The sequence below is a fragment of the Hesperophylax consimilis genome, chromosome 6 (genome assembly GCF_061612785.1).
Source record: "Hesperophylax consimilis isolate HC1 chromosome 6, BYU_Hcon_1.0, whole genome shotgun sequence".
Classification (NCBI taxonomy): Eukaryota; Metazoa; Arthropoda; class Insecta; order Trichoptera; family Limnephilidae; genus Hesperophylax; species Hesperophylax consimilis.
The window spans coordinates 14,442,974-14,466,425 of record NC_142841.1 but is presented as its reverse complement, the minus strand read 5'-3'; the positions used below and the strand labels follow the sequence as shown (position 1 = coordinate 14,466,425).

Genomic DNA, 23,452 nt, shown 5'->3' with positions numbered 1-23,452 from the left:
TCCACAATCTCCACCGCGCATGCGTCAGCTTGCTTCGCGGCTGGGTTGGTGTTTTTACCGACTCGCGGTAACTTTCGAAATTTAAACTAACGGATTTTCAAATATAACCGCTCGTAATAAATCTTTTAAGAAATTTAAAATACTTGCTTTGTATTCTAACTTCTTTTTATATTGTTGTAACAATTATTATTGCTTACTACAATTTCGATGATGGGTATGAAATCAATTCAAACAACACTTGGTAACAATCAGCCCGATTCAATTTTAAAACAAACAAAGAAATACGGCTGTGTAATAAATCATGCTCTCCTGCCTGGGAAAATAAGGTAGGTATATGGGATATGGTCACTTGCCCGTTTTTCTGAAGATCCCCTCTGATGTTGGATGTTGAAGATGTTTGCTGGTTCTTTTATCATCCGCGATTCAATCGATAATACGGATGCGGCACGAAGGTCCAATGTATAATTTTGGATCCAGGTAGAAATTTAAAACCCACTTGTTTCGCCAGAAATGTTTATTGCAGAAGAGGAAGAAAATTATAAATCAACCTATTTATTGACTTTTAGCAGGGGAGCATTTATGGCGACATCTATTGAAAAAACTATCAACTTATTTATTAATTTCAGTCCGTTGGAAAGGCAAGCATCTACACACAGAGACATCTATGCAAAGCCAACAAACTCCAATTTCTAACAATAATGAAAAGCGTTTTCCATTGATATAAAGATGGTAACATTGGACATTGCTTATTAAAATTGACTTCGAATCGACCAGACTGCTTTTGACATCATATTTTGACGTTATATTTTGATATTTAGTTTAATTTCAACCCAATTTGATCAGTGTTATATTTGATATCAAAACAATAGGGAGAAAAATCATCAATCTCAATAATGATGTAAATAATACGAATTGATTTATTTCTTTATAAAATTGTCTAGTGCTGTTGATTTTTTTTTTGCTTATTTTTCGCTATTTCTACGTTATTTACGACGCTCTAGGAGGTTCCACGACAAAATTCTATAATTTCTGTGTAACTGATAAAACTATGGAGTAGAAATCTGAATGAATGAACTTTTTAACACTAATTTTCTTCTATTATTCACAGTGTGCTGAATCCCAAACAAACCGGGTATTAACATGTATCTCATTATACACGTAGATTTGTAGACTATTACAGGATCCGAATATAACTGTTTATATTGATTAAATGTCACCATATTCGGGGTGAATAGAAATGAAATAATAAACTATTTGCTGAGTATTAGAATTTATGTTCAACGTATTATCACATTGAATTTCCGTATTAGAGGGCTGTTCTATTTTTTCCGTACCAATGACATTTTCATATGACGTATTCTTTATCAAAATGCTTTATTGACTTGCGGGAAAGCTAAATAAATGGTGTCTGTTTCTCTCTAAAAATATTTTCACGTTTTCGTCGACATTTTTTCTCAAAATATATTCAATTTTTCGTTTGACTAAGTCTCTTCCCGAGACTGTGATTTCTTCCATATTTCTTCCGCGCCAAGATAACACGAATCCCTCCATTCCCGGACGTGTTGCCTTGTCAAATATTTGACAATAATTCCCCCCTGAAGAAATTCACTTAAGATACTTCGAAATATTTTTTTCTCAAACTTAACGAATATAATAATAATGAAATATTTTATTTTTCCGAATCAGTCAATTCTCTATGACTCTGAATATTTATTTAACCTCTTCAGATTATCGATCTTTTGTAATCATCATCATCATCAATATAACTAACTAATCATCACGCCGTTTCTCTGCAGGGGTAGGCAGAGACGTTGAACCTTCAAACAACTTGGTATTGGCACCATTCACATTCATACTCTCAAATTCATCATCATTCAAATTCAAAACCCTTTATTCTACAAAAAAATCAACCCTTAAAAAACAAGTTTTTTTAGTACAATACATCTTCATTTTTAAAAATGTGTTTTTAAAACTTGAAACCAACCTCACTCTACCAACTCTACCTCACTCTACCAACCTCACCAAATGCCGATCGGATTAGACCGACATTTATTTAGTATATTAACTGCTGTAATGTCATCCGGTATCAGAGAAATGCCTATACGTATATGTGTACGTGATTGCGACCAAAAGTTGATAGAATTTGCCGAGTTTCAGCTCAATCGGATGTCGGGAAGTGGGTTATTTTCCGCTTGCAAGATTTGAATTCATTCATTACCGAAAACAAAAGTGAATACGGTAGAATCGGACAAATCAAAACTGTGACGAATGAGACCACTTTTGAAAAGTGAAAAACTAGGCTATCCATGTCACGGGACCAAAAGAACACAATATGTACGAGTGCCCGAAGTAAGCTCAATTTTTTTTACTTTTTTGCAAAAAAATTTCAAATTTTGAAATTCTTTCTTGAGCGGTTGTACTTATTAAGCCCCCGTATTCCGATTTTTTACCAATTTATAACATATTTCTTTTGGATCCTAAGGTTTTCATTTCCAAAAAAAAAAATGTTGTTTTTCAAGATAATGTCTACAATATTAATATAGCCGAAAAGGTAATTATATGAAATTCCCTTGATAGAAAAAATCTCAAAGTTTGCTCCGAAAATTATTAAAAACACATTTTGTTCAGTTATTTAACATGTTACAAGGTATGAAAAAATTCACAGTGTATCTTATATATATAATTGCAACTTAAGCATTTTTTCAGAGATTTTTGCTGTATTTTAAACGAATCGTGTTTTATTAAATATTTTCACAATTTTCGCTAAATTATCATCGTTTTTAATACTAGCGCGTTCCTTCTAGCATTCGTATTTACGTATCTCCCTTTCAACCATCTTTTTCTTCTTTTTGAACGCTTACTACGGAGCCTTAAATAAATCGGCGACATCAGTTTTCCTTCAAATAGGTTTAGATCACTAAGGATTATCCATTCAGCGTGTCCTGGCCGTAGGTATCTGGTCATCAGTATGCAGTTGCTCTTTTACGTTATCAATAATGTTGGTTAACATTCTATGGTTATTATAATGCCACTTTCTTATCAATCCCTTTGTCTCCAGAATTTATTACCGGATTCAATATATCCTTAGCGCCATTTGTTCCTTTAATATTACGAAGTCATGTTCCATAGCTATGAATAAGTTATCTAACTTTAAAGACTGTTTGACACAAAAATTTAATAAATAAGCTTATTTTGTCTACTATGAATATATGTAAAAAAAAAGTTCATTGTGCAATGAATAGAGGACTTAGCTAGCAGAGCAATTGAACCCACGACGCCTGGATGGGAACTCGACGCTTTGTCCATTCTTACATTTACGTATCTAAAGCTCAGGTAATTTAAAACACTCATCTCTCCATCTTCACATTGTCCTTTGTTCACCTATAACGTTAGTCGCAGTCACAGTCACAATACGATTCTGTCACGTGAGACCGCCAACATAGGCTACTGTTTCTTTTCATGTGTAGAACCACTTAACAATTCTGATGTCCCCTGAGAAAAATGAGTAGTGCTAATTTATTAAGAATGTCTTAATTCTTTTTTAAAATCGTAATTGCAGGCCTTTTAAAAATGAATTAACGGGTTTCCTGATAAACTTTTAGTAAATTTCAAATACATTATCACGATGTCGGAGCACGTGTTTGAAATTTAAACACGAATTATCCTATAAGTTTTAACTATGTACATCCATATACCTACTTGTAACCTTTTTTTGAACTTCGTATAATCTTTGTTGCCTATATCGGATTTAAATTACGTTAACTACGTTCAGGTTTTTATATTTTTTTGTGAAATAAAATAAATAAATGCGCTGCCTTCTTTTCGGTCGTATTATGTGTATTGATTTTCCTTGTGGAAAATTATCCGTAAGGTGGAATAATGGAGACAGAACTGCGTCCCCGAGTATACATTAATATTGATGTTTTGACGGAGTTTGTCCGTCACTAAGAAATTATACCAAATAAATACTGATTCGATTAACATAAAATTTCACTCCAGTAGAATTGTATTTTTCCATTAAAAATACAAGTCACTCCCATTCCAGTTCATGGATAAATCATTAAATTCATCAATAAATGCGAACGACACACAGAGGGGTTGATTCTCCATGATAAAAATATAACCTATTTATACATTCTCAGAGATTTAAAAAAAGTTATTTATCTCGTCGTTACTTGTACTGTCAAATAATAATTGATTAATTTATATAGCGCCTTTTTTGTGAAAAACCATCCCACGGACAATGTTCAATTATTACGAGTTCCTAGGCTTTATTTAATTTTATTATTTACAAACAGATTCAGAAACACATACTTATTTGGCAGGTCACTTCAGATAAACACACCTTTATTAAAAAAGTTTACGACTATTCACCCAGTGGACACTATAGTAAAAACACTTGACATTGATTAAAAACTCAATACAACAACGGCACATCAGCATTACAAACACACTCCCAAAAGAAATATATAAAGGAATTTAGAAATTTAGGTTTATCTAAAAAGACGCTGTCTAGATTGCATTTAGTTCGGGTTGAATCTTGCGATCATACATAAAGATAGTTGCCAATAAAAATGTGCGGTGAAAAAATGAAGACAATGTTGGTAGTTCTTATTCGAAGTGATACAGTTAAAAGTGACCGAGGGGGATAGGGTCCCATTAGCTCAGTTGGTAGAGCGGTGTCCCGGAAAGACAAGGGTCCTGGGTTCGAGTCCTAGATGTGACCGTATCCTTTTCTGATTTTTCTGTTTCAGATTTTCGTTCAGAAATCGCTAATATTGTCTTCAATAATTAAAAATCTTTGTATTCATATATGCACGGGAATTATTATAATTTTTTTTTCTGTAATATATATTATTTATTTTTGCAATATTTACCTTATAGACATCTGTTATTCTGTTCACATATGTTCATAATTTTAAAGTTTGTATGTATGATAGTATTCCCAAAATGAATTAATGTTAAAAACTTAACTGACACTCCCTCCCTAGACACGAGTTATTCTCAATTATAGAGGTGTTAATTAAATGAACAGCTTAGAACTTGCTATTTTTTTGCATTGCTTATATGTCTTGCATTTTCGTTTTATTTTTTATTTATTTATTTTTTTTTTTTAAAGAAAGACAAACATTCCCGGGTCACGAATAACCCAACAATGTTTGAAAATCTCCTACTACCACCACAGAAAGCCGAAAATGTTGCTTGTGTTGTGATGGAGGACTTAGCCAGCCGAGGAATCGAACACGCGACGCTCGGGTGAGACCCAAGCGCTATGCCCACTCAACCACTGACCGGTCTATTTATATTACTTTATTTCTTTTTAACTATCCAAATCGTTGATAATTACTTATGGTAACTTCTAATAATGTTAATCTTCTTTTTTGTGTGAAAATGTAGGAATTGTATTTTAATAAACGAAAAATATTTCAATTAAAAAATATATATATCATTTGACATTTGCTATTTTACACTAATTTATTATTGATATTACATTTATTAGAAATTTCGTGAGAAAACTAGAGTTGATATTATTTCTCTTAAAAGATTTTAGGATCGGAAAGTTTTTATGAAATGACCTTAAAAAACTTATACATTTTTAGTTGTTAATGTCGAATCACCTTGCGTAGTTTGTGCATTTTACCCCCGGACACCTTGCATGTTACCTTTTGGTTCTAACTAATCTCTTCTGAATTATTCTATGTTTTATAATTAGTTGTCCATTGTAATATTTTATCAAAATTCACAATAATTCATTTCATTATTTTCGCAGGTTAAAAGCTCGTCTAAAAATAAATTACAACCCTCACTTGAAAAATAACCAATGTTTTTCCGACATGGCCCTAGTAAAATAGATTGTATCTTATAGTCCAATTTTAACTTAAGTCCAAGTCGATAATAAAGCAGCCGTCGTATTTTTTGTCATTTGTACCGCTCTATTAATGGCCAGGTGTTTTTCTTCCGTCCCTTTGTGACACGCGCGGCAGTAGTTGAGTGCCTTTTCTTTATTTTATTGCCTCGGCGGCCGTGGTTAGCTGCACGTATTGGGATCGGAACTACAATTTACCTAAACATCCAATAATTCTTATCTGCGTTCTTGCACACACTCCTTGTATTTCAATTCATAATTCGATAGCCAACTTTACAGACGGCTTATTGAAGCCCTTTATTGCGCACTGATTCAATACCAGAATAGAAACGACAAAGACAAGTCGCCATTTTTCAAGTGATATTTCACGTGCAAATGTATATGGTCGCAACCAGAGTCGAGTTGAACAAGGTACTTACACAGAGGCATTGCTTGCGTGGATCATGTTTCATGCTTGTTATTCTAATTCGGAAACGATAATTCAAGCGAAAAGATAAATATTTAATTTTTAAAATAAAAAGGACACATTAAAAAACTTTTATCAAAGTTCAAATTCGCTAATTATCAGCCCATGTGTTATCTCATTCTCGCTAATGACAAAAAGTATGCTAGTTCTACCGGTATTTCAATGGAAGATGCTCCGATGAACTAGCGTCATTGAACCCTTCGGCACCGGTTTACAGTAAGGAAACAACCCACAACGCGCGCACAACATTTGTACACGGTTGACATTTAAAATATAAGAACAGGTCGTTTCTAAGACTCGTTCTTGGGTTCAACAGCTCGGCTGTGAAACGATTTTCCGGCCTCTGTATTTCCTCCCTCCTACAACATGGAGGACATGAAGAACATCTCTTCAAGACCCATGTTCGCTCATCCTTCTCCTTAAAAAGACCCTCCAGACAGCATCCCCAAATATGAATTAGACCCTGAGGGAAATTATTTTCCAGACGCCCGGGAGTGTGGAGAGATGAAAAAAAATAGCTGACCCAAAAGTATCCATTTATTCAGTTACATTTCAAGTGTAAATAATGTTATTGACGCAATATTATAAATACATCTTGAATATTTATTGTAAAAATACGACATTCTTTAATCATTAATTTAATAGTTGATTCCATTATATTTTGTTACATATTTGTTAAGGCACGATGTTTACCGATATCAATTTTGAAATGCATCATCAATCAATGGCATGAGTACACAATCACACAATCGTAAGAAGGTTTTTTCCACTCCTTATTTGCGGACTAAATTCAATTTCTATAAAATTTCCGGAGAATTGATTTGGCGTAGTAAAATCGATTAAGCGTGTCGCGTATTAAAAGCATAACTCCCCAAATCAATGTTAGAAAGAGAAGTCCGTGCGGGTCTCTGTCTTCGTGACGTTTATCGAATTATTAACGGTTAGTTCTTACTTCTGTTTCCGGTGATTATCGGACCGCTTTTTATTATTTATTCTTGCGTAGGTCGGCATTTGCCGTTTTGACCGCCTCCCGATCTACTGCAACATAAAGGAAAAGGAAGGATGCCGCGGAAACCTCTTTACGCCAAATATCAATATAATTTTATCGTTTATTTTTATTTCAGTTAATTAATGTGCAATTTTGTTCTTTCCAGTCTCGAGGCGAAGACTTAGCGAGTACATCTCGCACTATGAGCCGCTGCGCTACGAGCCACAGGCTGTGCGCGAGGCTCACACGCGCGCTCGCCGTTCTGCGCTCGAGGCCACCCCGCTGACGCCGCCCGTGCACGTGCGATTTCGCGCGCACGGACACCACTTCCATCTGCGACTCAAGAGGGACATATCCACTTTCAGCGAAGACATCAAGGTATGGATGATTTTTATTTTAGTATAAAGGATATTTGCCAACTGGGAATTTCTGCCAATCAATCGATATTTTTAGTGAGAATTTATTAAAATAATGTATTTATGTAAATATACATGTAATTTGATATACGGGGTTTTCCAATAAGAGGTGTTATTTTGATATTCAATCGTAAAAGATCAATGGTTTCGTTGCTTGTGTGGCACGTAGCGCCGTCTTGTTGGAAGTAAACGTTGTCCAGATTCCGGCTATAAAAATCATTAATCATTTCTCGATAGCGCAATCCATTCACCGTAACTGTTGCTCCAGCCTCATTTTCGAAAAAGTAAGGTCCAATGACTCCGCCGCACCATAAACCGCACCAAACAGTCACACGTTGAGGATAGAGAGGCTTTTCAACAATAACTCTTGGGTTTTCCGAGCCCCAGACGCGACAATTTTGCTTGTTGACGAAGCCACCGAGGTGGAAATGGGCCTCATCACTCAAGATGATTTTCATTTGATTCACTCAAGTGAATTTTAATAATTTCAATGCGTTGTTGAAGTGTGTATCGTTCCATTTTTATTAATGGCGTAGTTTCTATTTGTCAAATGTAAAAAAATGACAGCTTCAAAAGTAACATCTACCGAAATAGCGGGCTATTCAAAATAACACCTCTTATTGGATAACCCTGTATTTAATACCAGATAGATATTTCTACGATCAACGAGGACATCCCGATATGGAAGATGTCCGTTGTAATTAAAGGTGGATTATTGCCGAATGGCAATTTTTGTCAAAAACAGACATTTTTAGGGAGACGTTAAAAAATGTAAAGATGTCGCTCGTGGCCCTAGAGGGACCTAATCTCTACAATCTATGGAAGATGTGCATCGTATTGCATAGGTGTGGTTTTTGATAAATGTCAATTTATGCCAGCCATTGAACCCAGCTTTTTGTGGGAATAAACAAAAACTCCAAAAACATGGAACTGTTAACACAAAACGTATTGATTGCTTTAACTGTGGAAGGATTTGGGATTGTGAAAATTTACCTCCAGATAAATAGGTGAATTAATATAGCAGTGTTAGGAGATGTGATCATGATCTTATAGTCATCAATTTTCTCTCGAGTATTCCCGCGATTTTTTTTTTTTTTTTTAACAGTATTACCGCACAAGAGTCCCAACTGCTCCCGTCTGGAGCCAGTGAGACTATGGCATCCCCAATTGGGGTATGTTGTGAGGCTGAGGGTATTGGGGAGGGGAGGGAGATGGGGAAGAGGAAGGTGGGGAAGTACCTGGCTATTCAGATCTGGTCACCAAACACGGCTAAAGCCATTTCAAGCAACGTTTCAATTCTGAATGGTGGTCTTACACCAGGGCGATACTGAGAGTATCTTCCACTCTGGAACGTGCCGCAAATATACTATATATTATTTTTAATTAATTAATTGTGAAATAACACAAATTAATCAAATAAAATTTATTTGCGCACGCCGGGTTCGAACCCGCGACCTTCGGATCTGTAGTCAAAAGCGTATACCACTAGACCACGCCGGCCGTCGAATGACGGCGATGACCCTAACCCAGTATTCCAAAGAAGTCCAGTTTCGTCATTTTGGTTGGACAGGGTTCTGACTTCACTTTACCTTGTTCTGAGATATGATGTGTTAATGTTTGCAAAGACGATTTCTCATAAACTATTTACCGATTTCTGATTTTGAAGGTGATGTTATATTTTATTGTATTTTGGTTTAACATATTTTGAAGGAAAATATTAAAATAGAAAGTATATTTATCATTTTAGAACCTAACTAAACGTACAGAAATAACCATAATAATTCAGCTAGGGTATAATAATTCATTGTATAAGTTTCTAACTACATTTTCCTAATTGGATACAGGTTCTCATTAAATTTAATTAAACTAAAAAACTTTACACAAGATTGAACCTCAAAATCAGAAAATGTTAAATAGAATATTATGAGAAATCGTCTTTTCAAACTTTGACACCTCAGAACATGGTAAGGCGAAGTTAGAACCCTATCCAACTAAAGTGACGAATTACACTGCGCCTCGTAAAAACAACCAAATGTCAGATACAAACAAAATTGCAATTATAAAAGATTCAAAGTGATGTTAGAACCTTCGTCATTCATCTACGGAAATACAACACAGATGGCTCTGAAAGTTATTTTGGTTATAGAAATGAGCAAAAGAAATGGTTTTGCATTCAAAGGTCATTTTTGAAAAAAGGAGTCAGAACCTTTTGCAATCAAAGGTGACGATTCAGATATTTGAAATCCGCGGCTTTAAAGCGCCCTTTAGGTGATTTTCTCATGAAAACAGCACTATAGATATAATCCAAACATTATCGGATGATGAACGGTGCTAATATATATATATATATATATTAATGAAAATATTGAACCATGCCCTTAAAACTTGAATATGACTTTAAACTTAGGCATAAGAGAGTTAAGGTATAGGCTGTAATTTATTATAACTGCACCAAATACTTGAACCCCATAAACCACGTTATGAAAACCATGAAATAATACTGCACATTTCTGTTTTTTACCGAGTACCTATATTCGAAATGAATTCCTAAACCTTAGTATTACTTGTGCGTAGCCAGATTTTCCCCATTTGCATCTGACACGCAAGAAACCTAGATGAAATATTCCAGCATTAAGGGGACCTGCATCAGGGGCGCATAAAAATAGCAAGAACAGTTTTACGTTATAAATCTTGCCGCGGGATTTGTGTTTTATAAATATGTCATATCAGTACACGAGCACATGGTTGGGGAGAGAAAGAGTAAAACGTGAGAAATCCCAGCTTTCATGGTTTTACATATATATGCCGGATGTAACACATATAATATAATATGTGCGGTTTTCATTGCAGGTGGAGGGGCCCGCGGGAGAGATTCAGGATGTGGACACCTCGCACATATATCACGGGGAGCTGTTGGGTGAGTGAACAGCCTTTTATTTATTAAAAACCACCCCACAACACTAGCTCGAGGGGGTACAACTCGCTTCCTTGCGGAACGCCGGATGAAAGATGTTTTAAATCTTGTTTGTCTTCGTTCGTGTTGTTTTACCAACTCTCTACTCTAATCTGATAATGATTTGTATTATCATTTGTACTTTTCAAGCTTTTGTGGCAATTAGTAAAACGATGCAATTTAGGACCTGACTGACTTTCTCCACTGATATAATTATTCAGTTTGTTTAGTCTGATTTTTTTCTTTTTAATTAATACCCACGTATTTTATAAAGATTTTTAATAGGTGTTTTGCTAACAGTTCGTTTTATGGTTTTTATTGTTTTCTTAATTAAAAAAAAATCTGCTCTAAAAATTTTATGTATTTGATATATTATAATAAAACAAATATGAAACGTTTTTCCACTTTAATTTTATTGATCGTAACCAGTTTCAGCTCGTTAAAGCCATCTTCAGACTGGTACAAATTATTCTTAGTCTACGGTTTATATAGATAACATATGGGGGAGGGGGAAAGGGGTGCTCTAGAAGGGTTTTTAATCAATTATTTTATTTACATATGTGTTTGTATGTATTTAGTTTATATATGATCATTTGTTGGTATTTTCTCAGGTTTAACTTTAACTATTCCAGGCTTTAAATTCGATATGCTAAACCACACACAAATAAATCACCACAATAAATAGACAAACCTGATAAGCTATTATCACTGTACGGAATTTAAATATTTATATATTCACAAATGAAAAGGTTTTACAATTTGCAGGGTCGTGTTGCAATAAATAGCGTTTTTTCTCGTGTAAAATGCTCCGAGATCCCTGGAACCGTGCGAGCTTACGGCATAGTATAAATAACTCGTTAAAAACTGTTTTAAAGCACGCACATCGTAAATTATGCACACAGAAAAGTTCCTTTGAAATATATTCCCAGAGTTTTGACATAGAGATTTCCTCTTCTATGATTTCCATAGAGAACCAATAATTCAGATCACGAATTTCTAAGCCGCAGTGCTTTATATTCTAAGTTACTTCGAACCGTACACAACAGAAATATTATTATTATATATATAACACTATAACGTTTGCTTGAGATCCGACCGATTTCATAATATTACAATGGAATTACATCCCACAAAACAATTAAAAATATATGTAACAGTATTACTGCATTTAATCTGAAACAGTTTATTTTTGCAAGTAAATATATCTAGTTCTAGGATATCAAGTTGTAGTACGTTTCTCTTTTCATAGCTGTTAGGTAAGAGAGGAGTGTTGGTATATTTAAATTGCGATTTAAAATGCAGCCATTTTGTGAGCTTGACCCAGTAGCTGAAAAATCAGCAAGTTCTCGTTGCAGGATCGAGTTTCGCCCCACGCTAACATTTAAATTTTGTTCCTATCCTACCCGAGCTTTCCCTCTTCTTGTTTTTCTTTCAACGCAATAACTCTCTCGTAAAGATTCACGGCCAGATGAATTGTGTTTTTAATATTTAACGCTGTATAAAAGGAGGGGCTTTAATTAGAAAATATTTTTGTTTTTTTCCCAGCTCACACTGCTGGGGGCTGGACCCTTCGCCCCGAGGGTGGGTTCTGCTGCCACTTTTAGTCTTATTCCCGTTTCCTAAATTCGTGAAAATAAGTCGCTTATCAGAACGTTTTACGGCCATCGCAATATAAACTTCTAAGCAAAGCTATGAACACTTGACTTTAACGATAAATGGAGTACTGTTTGGGTGTACGCTAGAAAAAACGAATACGCTTTTGCGATAAGTTTACCTGTTTACGGTTTCCCCACACTTAAACCCTTTGGCTCTATACTATTTGTAAAATTTAAGGATCATAACTTGCTTTGTTTCCACTGTAAAGCGATACAGCTATCACCATTAAACACTTTCACTAGGATTGAAATACATCATTCTTAACTTCTGGGTAGATTTGACTTATCCTCTTACTATTTTGGAGACAATGACTAATAATTTGAATCGTAATTTAGTACTGAAGATATATAGGGGTCATACTATTTATGTTAGCCAAAATTACTTTGTTTTCAAAGCTTAATAAAAAGTTCTTCAATATGGTTTTTCTGCTTTATTTTTTAAATCAAATTACTACAGCATTTGTAGGACGAAACAAATGTCAGGTATAAAATAATAATTCCTAGCATTAAATCATAATAATTTTTTCAATTAAAATGAAATCACAGTGATTTTGCTATTATTGAAGAAATACTATTTTGTTATTGTTAACATTTGAAATATAAAGCAGTTCTTTAAAATAATCATAAGAACAAAGTTATATACTAAGATACCAGTTCTTTAGACACCTGCATAGAACATATATGTGACTTAATATGCACACGATTTCCCCATTGATACTTGTTAAAGCTTTCAACTATGCATTCTACTATTGCTTCTGTTCGTTCGACGAGACAATACCCTAAAATATTGCCAGAATCTTAACGAGGTGCACAAAGATATGGAACGCGCGGTCCTGGTGTATTGGATAGACCTGCCGTTGAATTTGCCATAGCAAATCTCTAAAATAAAGTGGAAATCTTAACGACATAAGTAATGAAGTCGTATACAAACAATATTCGGCGCGCGGCCCGGCTTAACGGACGGACCAACGGTCGACTTTGCCCTGGCAGGCCTAGAAAATTGTTTCCGTGGGGTTTTTGTATTTTGAATTATTTCTGATGAACGTCTTACTAAAATCTCAAATGTTTCTAGAGGGATCCCTCGGGAACTTTCTAATTAATTCGCTGTTTAGAAAAATAAAATCTGGTGCTAAATCTGGTGGTTTTATAAGATTTTCAAACCGTTTTACATAACATATTTTAATAGTAATGTCGGGTTTTTATTAATCTTAAATATAAATAACTTACATCCGCAGAGATCCCACTAGAAACATTTAAGATTTTAGTAATATGTTCATCACAAATAATTAAAATGTGAGCGTCTAGCAAACCCCCATTATTAGAGTCTTATGTCGTCTTAAGTTTAAGTGGCTCTCGCCGACTGACTACGTGTACGATTGCGCTCGCTGCTGAATGCTGGCCGGAATATACACGATGAATATTCATGGGGCATATTGAAACTAAAAGCTTTTCGAAGGATAAAGGCTCGGGGATTTTTCTCTATAACTCTCCCTAACAGAAATGTGGCGATTTATTTCAAATAAGCTACTCGAAAGCAGCGCGCGAAACCGATTTGCGGAACTTTCAATAAAAACTGTTGAATCTTTTCATATTTTGGAGGTTGTTGGATAAAACATATGCATAGAAAAGTTTTGTCATATTCCTAAATGTTCGTTACAGTGAACACGTGAACTCCTAGCGTGGAGGACAATATACTATACCATTGTTTAACAAATATATTAAAGAATAAATAAAAAAATAAAAAAAAAAAAACAAATGACAAAAAAGTTTTTGTACTAAATTTATTTAAACTGTCTACTGATTTCGTGGGTACCCATATTTCTTTAGAACCAACTTTAACACAACTTCAAAAAGCATCTTTAATAATTAATCCTGGAACAAATATCCCAATCTGCGTCAATTTGATTAATGTCAAAAATTCTAAATGGAGCTTCGGTTTGATCATCAATTATTATTCACTCAAACCTTCACACCAACCATCTCACTATTAGATTCTTACACGACCGTTCAACGTTAGTGTGGGAAAGCCGGCCTAGAACCTGGTTTAAGGGGGGGCTAGGGTTAATTCGTACGAAAAAAGGCATTTTTTTGTGACAACACAGTTAAAATTTCTTTATTAAATCTAATAGGACAGTAAAGTATGACATTTTAAGAATGTTGTATAAAATTTTCACGGAGAAATATTAAAAAACACGGCAATGGCAGCAATTATTCGGACGTGTCTCAAAAAAAAGTAGAATGGCGGTGCCCCTCATAACTCGGTGCTGGGTCATCTGAAATCAAAAAATCAAAGTTCATTCGTTAGATAATAGTTTTTCCCAGGTAACGCTGGGAGGGTTTTTCGAAATTTTAATTTTTCACTTTTTTGGAACACTTTGAAGGGAAAAACGCTATTTTTAGTGAAAAAAATCGGCTAATTTGTTATTTTAAAATAATAATTATTAACAAATTTGAAAAAAACTCCAGCGTTACCTCGTAAATTATGTACAGAAATAGTTTTCAAAATTTCAAAAGGATCGGTGCAGTAGTTTTGAAGTTATGACGGTCACCGACTTTGAAAACGTGAGTTGTGGGAAAAACGCTATAAAGTTTTGAACACTAAAAAATCTGGTATTAAACGTTTATAAGCAAATTTTATCGGCTTACCTCACACTGAATCATCAATGCCAGGTCCATAAAGGATGTTGCTATCATCCATGATGTCTAAAGCACCTTTTTGCTCCTGTCTACGACGAATCCTGCCTTCTTTAGTTTGTTTCTCAGCTTCCTGCTCTGCTCGGCTTATACGTATGGTCGGGTAGGGATTAAAATCCGACAGGTATAAAAATACTCGTAACTTCGTCAATTTTGCTCCAATCAACTTGAAATTTGAACACAATATTCTTCACATATTAAGCATTTATTAAAAAAAAAAAACGCAAAAAAAAATTTAAAACCCTAGCCCCCCCTTAAGATGTTTTATCGACATTGCCATTTTTTTACCCCGCCACTTAGCGTTGTCCATTGAACTTTTTTTAATTGCGTATCTTATTTTATTGAAATGATTACAGATCTGAGAAATATATTTAATTTAGTAAATATGAAAACAAGATTTTAGAAATTTATTTAACTTCATTACACATTTAAAGAATTATTTTATAGTTTCTAGTAAAATACGTGTTACAATTTGCATACACTGAATGCGACCTTCCTATTTTTTTATTTAAACAATCAAGCCATTAAACACTGTATTTTTTGAAGTGCAAATAATGACACATTTAATTTTAATAAGAGTTATTCGGCTTAATGCATGATATAAAGAAATGTAAACATTTTTATTATGTCCTACAAAAAGTTCCAATTTTTTGTTCGGTTTTGTAACGCGGCTCGTAACCAGTACAAACACTTTTCTTGGTAAAATCATTTTTATGGTATAGCAACACTTCCTTGTGAACACTATTCCCCCATCTTGACTCTTCACTTCAGTCAGTGAGTATCTTTATAACGGCGGGGGCGCTTGGACTTGGTTTGAGCGAAATTTATGTCGTGTTTGTAACATTTAATACACACGGTATGTACATACAAAACAAAATTACGATACTTTGTGAAAATTATTAGATTTATCTTCCTCAGTTCACCAAATTACACGGCGAACACGTAAAAAAATGTGTTAAAAAAGTTATTTATTTATTTATTTATTTATTTATATATATAATTTGTACATTTATTTATAACAATTACAGGTAATAAAGCCTAAGACGTTATAATTGTACCATTTATGCAGTGTATATGCAATGCCAAAAATCTCGTAAATGCGCTATAGGACACAAAAAATAAATCTAATTTCTTATCTACCGCATTCAAAAAGCACGTAGCTCTCCCCACAGGTGAGTTCATTAATAAATTAGTGCGGCTTGCTCTACTATATAGAAGATTGTGATGACGTCCTCGAGAGTGAGACTCTGGTACGAAAAAATTTAATTGGGCCAGTATCTCATTATTAGATAAGTGACCGTTTATTAGTTGGAAAAAATATTTAAGCAAAGCAATACCTCTACGTGTCTCTAGGGAGTGGTAATTGGTCATGCCTAATATATAAATCGATGGGTAAAGCCAAGGGTAACGTCCATAGAGCCGCGAGAATAAAAACCTTAAAAAAATTTTATGGACTCTTTCAATGCGTAAAGTGTATGTTAATTCATGTGGAGCCCAGATGATCGAGTTTGATTCAAGTACACTTAGGACTAGTGTGTTATATAATAACGTCAGTGTTTTTGTGTTACGAAACGGATATGAGTTTCTAATTACGAAGCCGAGAAGCCTGTATCCTCTGCTTATTAAATCATCGATGTGTTGGTGAAAGGTTAGTTTGCTGTCGTAAATAACTCCTAGATCTTTGATTTGATTTAGGTGTTGGAGAATAATTTCATTGATTGTATATTCAAATACATGCGGTTTCTTTGATCTTGTATACGAGACGATATTGCACTTGGGTGTACTGAAATTCAAGCCATTTATTTTGGCCCAGTTTGAGACGCAGTCAATGTCACGTTGAAGGAGAATACAGTCAAGATGGTTTTTTATTGAACGATATAGTTTCAAGTCATCTGCAAATAGTAAATACAGCGAATGTGTGATGACTGAACCAATATCGTTGATAAAAATCAGAAACAGAAGTGGTCCAAGGATAGACCCCTGAGGAACTCCAGAAAAAACTGTGAATTCCAAAGAACTGGAACCCTTATAATAAACAAACTGTCTACGATTTCGAAAATATGAAGCAAAAAAACAGAGTAGTCTTTTGGAAAAACCAAATGAAGCTAGCTTATTTAGAAGAATGTCGATGTCAACCTTGTCGAATGCTTTTTCCAGGTCAAAATAAGCAACATCCACCTGTCCCCGATTGTCGAGAGTTTGTGATAAGAAATCTGAGATGCATAAGAGGTTTGATGTTACTGACATCTGGGGTCTAAAACCATATTGACGGTCATCAAGAATTGGATTAACGTGATTAAGTATATATTTATGTAGAATTTTCTCGAATATTTTCATGATGGAACATAGAACGGCAACTGGTCGATAATTCCGGATATCGCGTTTATCTCCCTTCTTGTAGATAGGGGTTATTTTAGTTAATCTCCAGATGTCTGGGAGAATCCCGTTTTTTAGGCAAACATTGAAGAGATGACATAATGGTGGTATTAAAAGGTCGGAACAACCCTTTAGTATAAATGTTGGAATATTGTCAGGACCGATGGAGTGAGGTTTCTTTAAATTTGAGAGTGCCTCCTTAACATCTTTTTCTGAAATACTGACCAGGTCGAATGAGGGCCCAATCTGTACAGTGTGAAGGGTAGAGTCAATATTGAGAGTTGGTTGGACATTTTTGTAAACAGATGAAAAAAAGGTCGCAAAACTATTTGCGATTTTATCATCAGTAGTCAATTCCTCTCCGTCAAGAATCATAGACTTAAATGAGTTGTTGGATTTTTTTAGATCCTTAATGTACTTCCAAAACTGTTTGGGATCGATAGATAATTTTTCTTCCATTGAAGTTAAATGATTTTTAAAAGCTTCACTGATTTCATGTTTTACGATGGAGCGATAGGCTGAAAAACTAGCATAGTCCAAGTTGTGACGTGTTTTTTTCCATCGCTTATGAAAAATATGTTTAATTTTAATATTTGAAATAATACTATTGGTGTACCACTTAGGATATACTCTGTGTGCCGTAGTGCGAGGTGTGGAAATGGGTATACACTTGTCGAATATATTGTAAATTGAATTGTAAAAATTTGTACATAATGCATTTATATCTGTTGAACTTTGGCAGACCGGTTGCCATGAGCATTCAGAAAGCAATTCATATAATAAGTGGAAATTTCCTTTGTTGAATCTCCATGCGTTTATGGTTCTAGCTCCATGATAGGAGGGAACTTCTATTGGACTTGGGTTTAGACATGAATTTGCAACACCTGAGTGAGTTTCACTAATACTTATAGACAAAGCAGGGTGGTGCTTGTCCTCGTTTGTAATAGGGTCATGACATTTCTCAACACACTTTATAAGATCCTTGGCATTACATAAAACTATGTCCAGAGTGTTATTATAATCATTACATATCAAGTTATATTCTTGCAAACCGTAGAAACATTTAAAATAGTTAAACATGTTCACAATATTGGAGTTACAGGAAGGGAGGTTCAAATCACCTAATATTAAGATATTTTTGTCACTGAGAAGATTATAATTACTTTCTATTTTTTCGAACATGTTGTAGTATAACGAAGTTGAAGAACGAGGTGGCACATATATCACACATACGAAAACAGTTGAAGATTTCAAGGATAGCTTCACCCACAGGGATTCAGTGTCGGGGAGGTCCATTGAAGAAATCCTCTCAGCATGGGTTACAGAATCAGCACGAACAGCCAGGACGACACCCCCCGCTCGTGTGAGGCGGTCACGACGAAAGACAACATAATTTTCTGGAAATAGCTCTGAATTATGCACACTTGGTTTCAGCCACGATTCAGTGATTGCTATTAAATCTAAGCTATCTCGAGCAAATAGGTTGTTTTTAAATACTGCCAATTTCGTATTTAGCCCTCGAACGTTTTGGTAATAGATAGAGAGGTTAGAATTACTTCTCACTCTTAGAGTGTTTCGTTTTATCATTGGTTGCAACGTTTCTCCGAAAAAACCACTCATTAAATGCAACATGATTTGGCCATATGTTCGGGTCCATAAAAAATGAAAGCTTCGATTCCGGGACTCCAATCCGGAAAGAGGCGTAGTCAGCTTTGGCTGTCAATTTGACAACATCGTAAACAATTTCTTTGTTTATATTGAGAAGGAAATTTACAATATCCTCGACCGTAGTGTTGACATCGAATTGCCAGGCATGAATATACTTGCGCCTTTCAACGGCTATGAGGCCTTTATGCTCAGTCGCGGTACCATGAAGTACTGGTCGTCTTTTTTTCCTATGCGTGACTCGGCGCCAATTGGGGTTAGCCGAAGTGGAGGTATAGGCTTCTGTTTCCGATTTGGATTCTGCCGTATCGGTTTCTGCAGTCTTCGATGTTATAGTATCGGTAGGTTGGGCAACGGGAGTTGACATCTACTTCGGTTTAGATGGGCCGAACATCGGAACCGATGGATCTGGAACAGATGATGCCATTGAAGCATATGTTGTAGCAGGTTGAGGGTCTACTTCCGATTTTCCCTTTTTTGTAGCAGATCTCGTGGTAATCTTACGAGCGTTGGGGCAGCCGACTAAGGCAGCTTGGGTTGTGGCAGGCGGTGGGCTAGCCGCTCTGTTTGTCTGTACGTCGCTGGGCCCCGTTGGGAGCTGCGGGGCGGAGGGGGGCGAGCGTAGTAAAGTAGTGACCGCTAGTGCGGCGGCGGCAGGCGCGGCGGGCAAGACGCGCGGGTCCGGGGGGATCGGACCTGCGGCGTTCGACGAAGAGACACTGCATGTACATGTACACATTTTAACACTACCGACATACGTTGTCAGTAAATTTTTAAGGGAATTCTGTTCCCTTTCAAAAAACAACATTTTGTCACTCAAACTTTCAATCGTTTTCGTTAGTAGGTGAAGCCCAATCAAAATTTCGTTACTGTCACCCATTTCGGTTAATTATCAAGCGCTGATAATAGGAAACAGAAACAAAATTTTAGCGCGACAAAAAAGACGTGCGTTCCGGGCGATATAGAATAATCGAAGGTGATCTACTATCTACTTTTCAAAATCTATCTACTTTTCAAAATCGGAAGTCATGTTTTTGTAACGTCTTTTTTGTAACTTTGTGCCATTACATATAGAAGGAAAGTGTGTGACTGAATACCTAATTAATTTCTGATTTTCATACTATTTTTAAGATTTGTTGCATCGTCGTTTAATTTCAGACACAATTTTCAGACGACTTTTGGAAATTGTATTGAAAGTTTTTCACTTTGATGGATACAATCATTCCCTCGTGTATTACAGAAAATAGGCAAACGCTTAATATGCACTAAAAGACACATTGTTTGAAGTTCGATAATAATGAGAAGTAAGTATTTCAGTTTACGGAAATTAAAAATATTTTACATTGTTTTATAAAAATAAAAAAAATCGTTAAAATTAAAATCAATTTTCACTTAGCGGCCATTGTTATTGACGTGAATGTTTTAAGGTTATTTTTTTCTTCTCTTATTATTCCGAAATATAATCCTAGAATAGGTTCTTAGTATGAGTTTAATAAAAAATTAACAAAAATAACAGTTTAAATATTATTATGTCAAAACACACAAAAAACACACAAAACACTCTTAACAATACTCTTGAACCAAGTGGTCGACTGTAAAATCGTTGTTAATTTAATGTTTATTTGGGCTTATAAAAGTGATCAATTCCACAAAAAGTTGTTGCGTAATTAATTATTCCACTTGTATATTGTACATCGTAAGTGATCGTGCGATTTTGTTGACTCTACAGAGTGCTACAATTCAATGTTTCATAACCTTGACAGTTCAGTACCTATTCATAATGTCTGTTCTACCTACTAAAGCGGGTACTAAGTCAAAACGTAATGTTGCCGTAGAGAGCCCCGCTGCTGAGGCTGGTTCAGAGCCAGACTTTGGTAATTTACTAATTTTGTTTAAGGACGAAATTAAAGAAGAAATTAATAAAGTGTTTATGCAATTAAAAACAATGAATGATGCGCTAAGAGAGTGTCACTCCAAAATTAATAACCTCGAAGTCAAAAACAATGAACTTCAAACTAATTATAATCTGGTATTGTCCAAATTAAACCGTCTTGAGCAAACCTCATTAAAAAATAACGTGGAAATTATTGGCATACCGGAAAAAAGAAATGAAAATTTAATAGATATCATAAAATTGCTAGGAGCCAAGGCAGGTGTTGATGTTCTCCCAAATGATATTGATGGAATCTCTCGTACAAGGGTCAAGGAATTACCCAGAGAAAATCCTAAATTTACTCGTCCAATTGTAGTAAAGTTCACAGCCAGCCGCAGTAGAGATAACTTTCTTGCTGCTATAAGGAAGAAAGGCAGTCTCAACTCAAGTGATTTGAAGCTTCCCGGGGACTCCAAAATTTATGTCAACGAGCATCTGACTGCTGCAACCCGTGCGCTCTTCAAGACAGTGAGAGACTTAAGCAAGGATAAAAACTTTAAATTCAGATGGATCAAATACGGAAAAATATTTATACGCAAAAATGAAACTAGTCCCATTATTCAGGTGACATTGGAATCTGACGTGACTCAGGTTTTTTGCTGATAATCTTCTTAGATTTAGCATCGTCTCGTGTGACTATAAGCTATTATCAATTTATTTTTCCTATCTACCTTATCTTTTTTCCTACTTTAAAATATCATCCTTTGTACTGGTTTTTCTTTATTTGTATAATATTAACAACTAACTCTTTTAATACTACCAACTTTAATCCAAATTATCCTACAATTACTCTGCTTGCGTTACTACAACACCACTCTAATATTTATAATTTACTAGAACATGCTTACAACTATTTTATCAGTCTTATATTTTATATATTTTACCAACTAAATGTACTAAAATGTTGAATGCATATTATCAAAATGTGACTGGACTGCGTTCTAAGACTGATAGATTTTATTTTAATGTTACCAATAACAACTATGATATTATTATGATAACTGAAACTTGGCTTGTAGACAGTATTGCTAGTGAAGAGCTATTTGACAACCGTTACCTGGTATTTAGGCGCGATCGCAATGAGCAAAAAAGAGGAGGTGGAGTAATGATTGCGTTGAAGAAGCACCTCATAGCTCATGAACGTAAGGATTTTAACACGAATGCTGAAGACATCTGGGTGACTGTTACGATTAATAATTTCATAAAAATTCATTTATGCTGTGTTTACATACCTCCAGGAGTCAATCACTCACAAAATATAAATGAATTCATGGATAAATTATGTGAACTTCGAGGACTACATCACGATGATCATTTTGTCATATCGGGTGATTTCAACTTACCTCAAATTAACTGGTCTTTAAGTAATGGTAATAGTATGCAAATTACGAATGGCTCTAAATCTGAAATTATTTCCAAACTATCTGACACCCTTTCATTTACTGATCTATCACAGTACTGCACCTTTCCAAATAATAATCATACATACCTAGACCTTGTTTTTAGCTCGATCCCTGTAATTGTATCAAATACTGACCAGTATCTCATCCCTGAATGTAAACATCATAAAAGCATTCTTGTTGACATTAACATATCTCTGGAAACTCCTATGGTGGACAACAAACGAACAATCAATCTTTTTAGGAAAGCTAACTATGAAACAATAAATAACGTTCTTAGTAGTATTGATTGGGATGCAGAATTTTTAAACCTATCAACCAATACTGCTATTGACCGCTTTTATACAATTTTATATGAAATCATTCGATTAAACGTCCCGTCAAAGGAAGTTCATATTAATAATTCTTTTCCCTATTGGTTTAGTCCAGCCCTAATAAAACTGACTAAGGAAAAATATAAAGTGTTTAAAATGTGGAAAAGGTGGTCCAATCCTTTAGACTACCATGAATTCTGTATCCTTCGATCAAGGCAAAAGAAATTGTCTAGAGAATGTCTTAAACAATTTATAAAAAACGCTGAACTTAATATATCTCGTGACCCTAAAAACTTTTGGTCTTATGTTAAAGGAAAAAGAAATAATTCTGGTTTGCCTCATGTTATGAAACTGGGCGAAGTGACTGCTGAAAATCCTTTCGCAATATGTAACCTGTTCTCACAGCATTTCGTCTCCACCTTTAATTACAACACTATTTCCGATGTACACTCTTCCAACTATCATTTTGACAATCAAGTTAATATCTCCTCGGTATCAGTTTCAAAACAAAAAATAGAAAAAATAATCGATACTATTTCTAGCTCACTGGGTGCGGGTAGTGATACAATTCCGGTTTTCTTTATCAAAATGTGTAGCAAGGTAATCTCGAAGCCCCTATTATTGCTCTTTCAATCCTCATTGAAAGAAGGTATCTTTCCTGATCGTTGGAAGAGTGCTCTCATCACACCTGTTTTTAAGTCTGGGGCTAAAAATGATGTCCAGAAC

At 35.0% G+C, this 23,452-nt stretch overlaps 1 protein-coding gene across 1 annotated transcript in view; it reads left to right on the top strand.

The window, feature by feature from the left end:
- kuz (zinc-dependent metalloprotease kuz) overlaps positions 1-23,452 on the top strand; it is a 354,332-nt gene that overhangs the window by 251,856 nt on the left and 79,024 nt on the right. The window contains exons 2-3 of the mRNA XM_089632405.1: positions 7,487-7,698; positions 10,587-10,653. Coding sequence (XP_089488531.1) covers positions 7,487-7,698; positions 10,587-10,653 — 279 coding nt within the window. The remainder of the gene's footprint in view (positions 1-7,486; positions 7,699-10,586; positions 10,654-23,452) is intronic.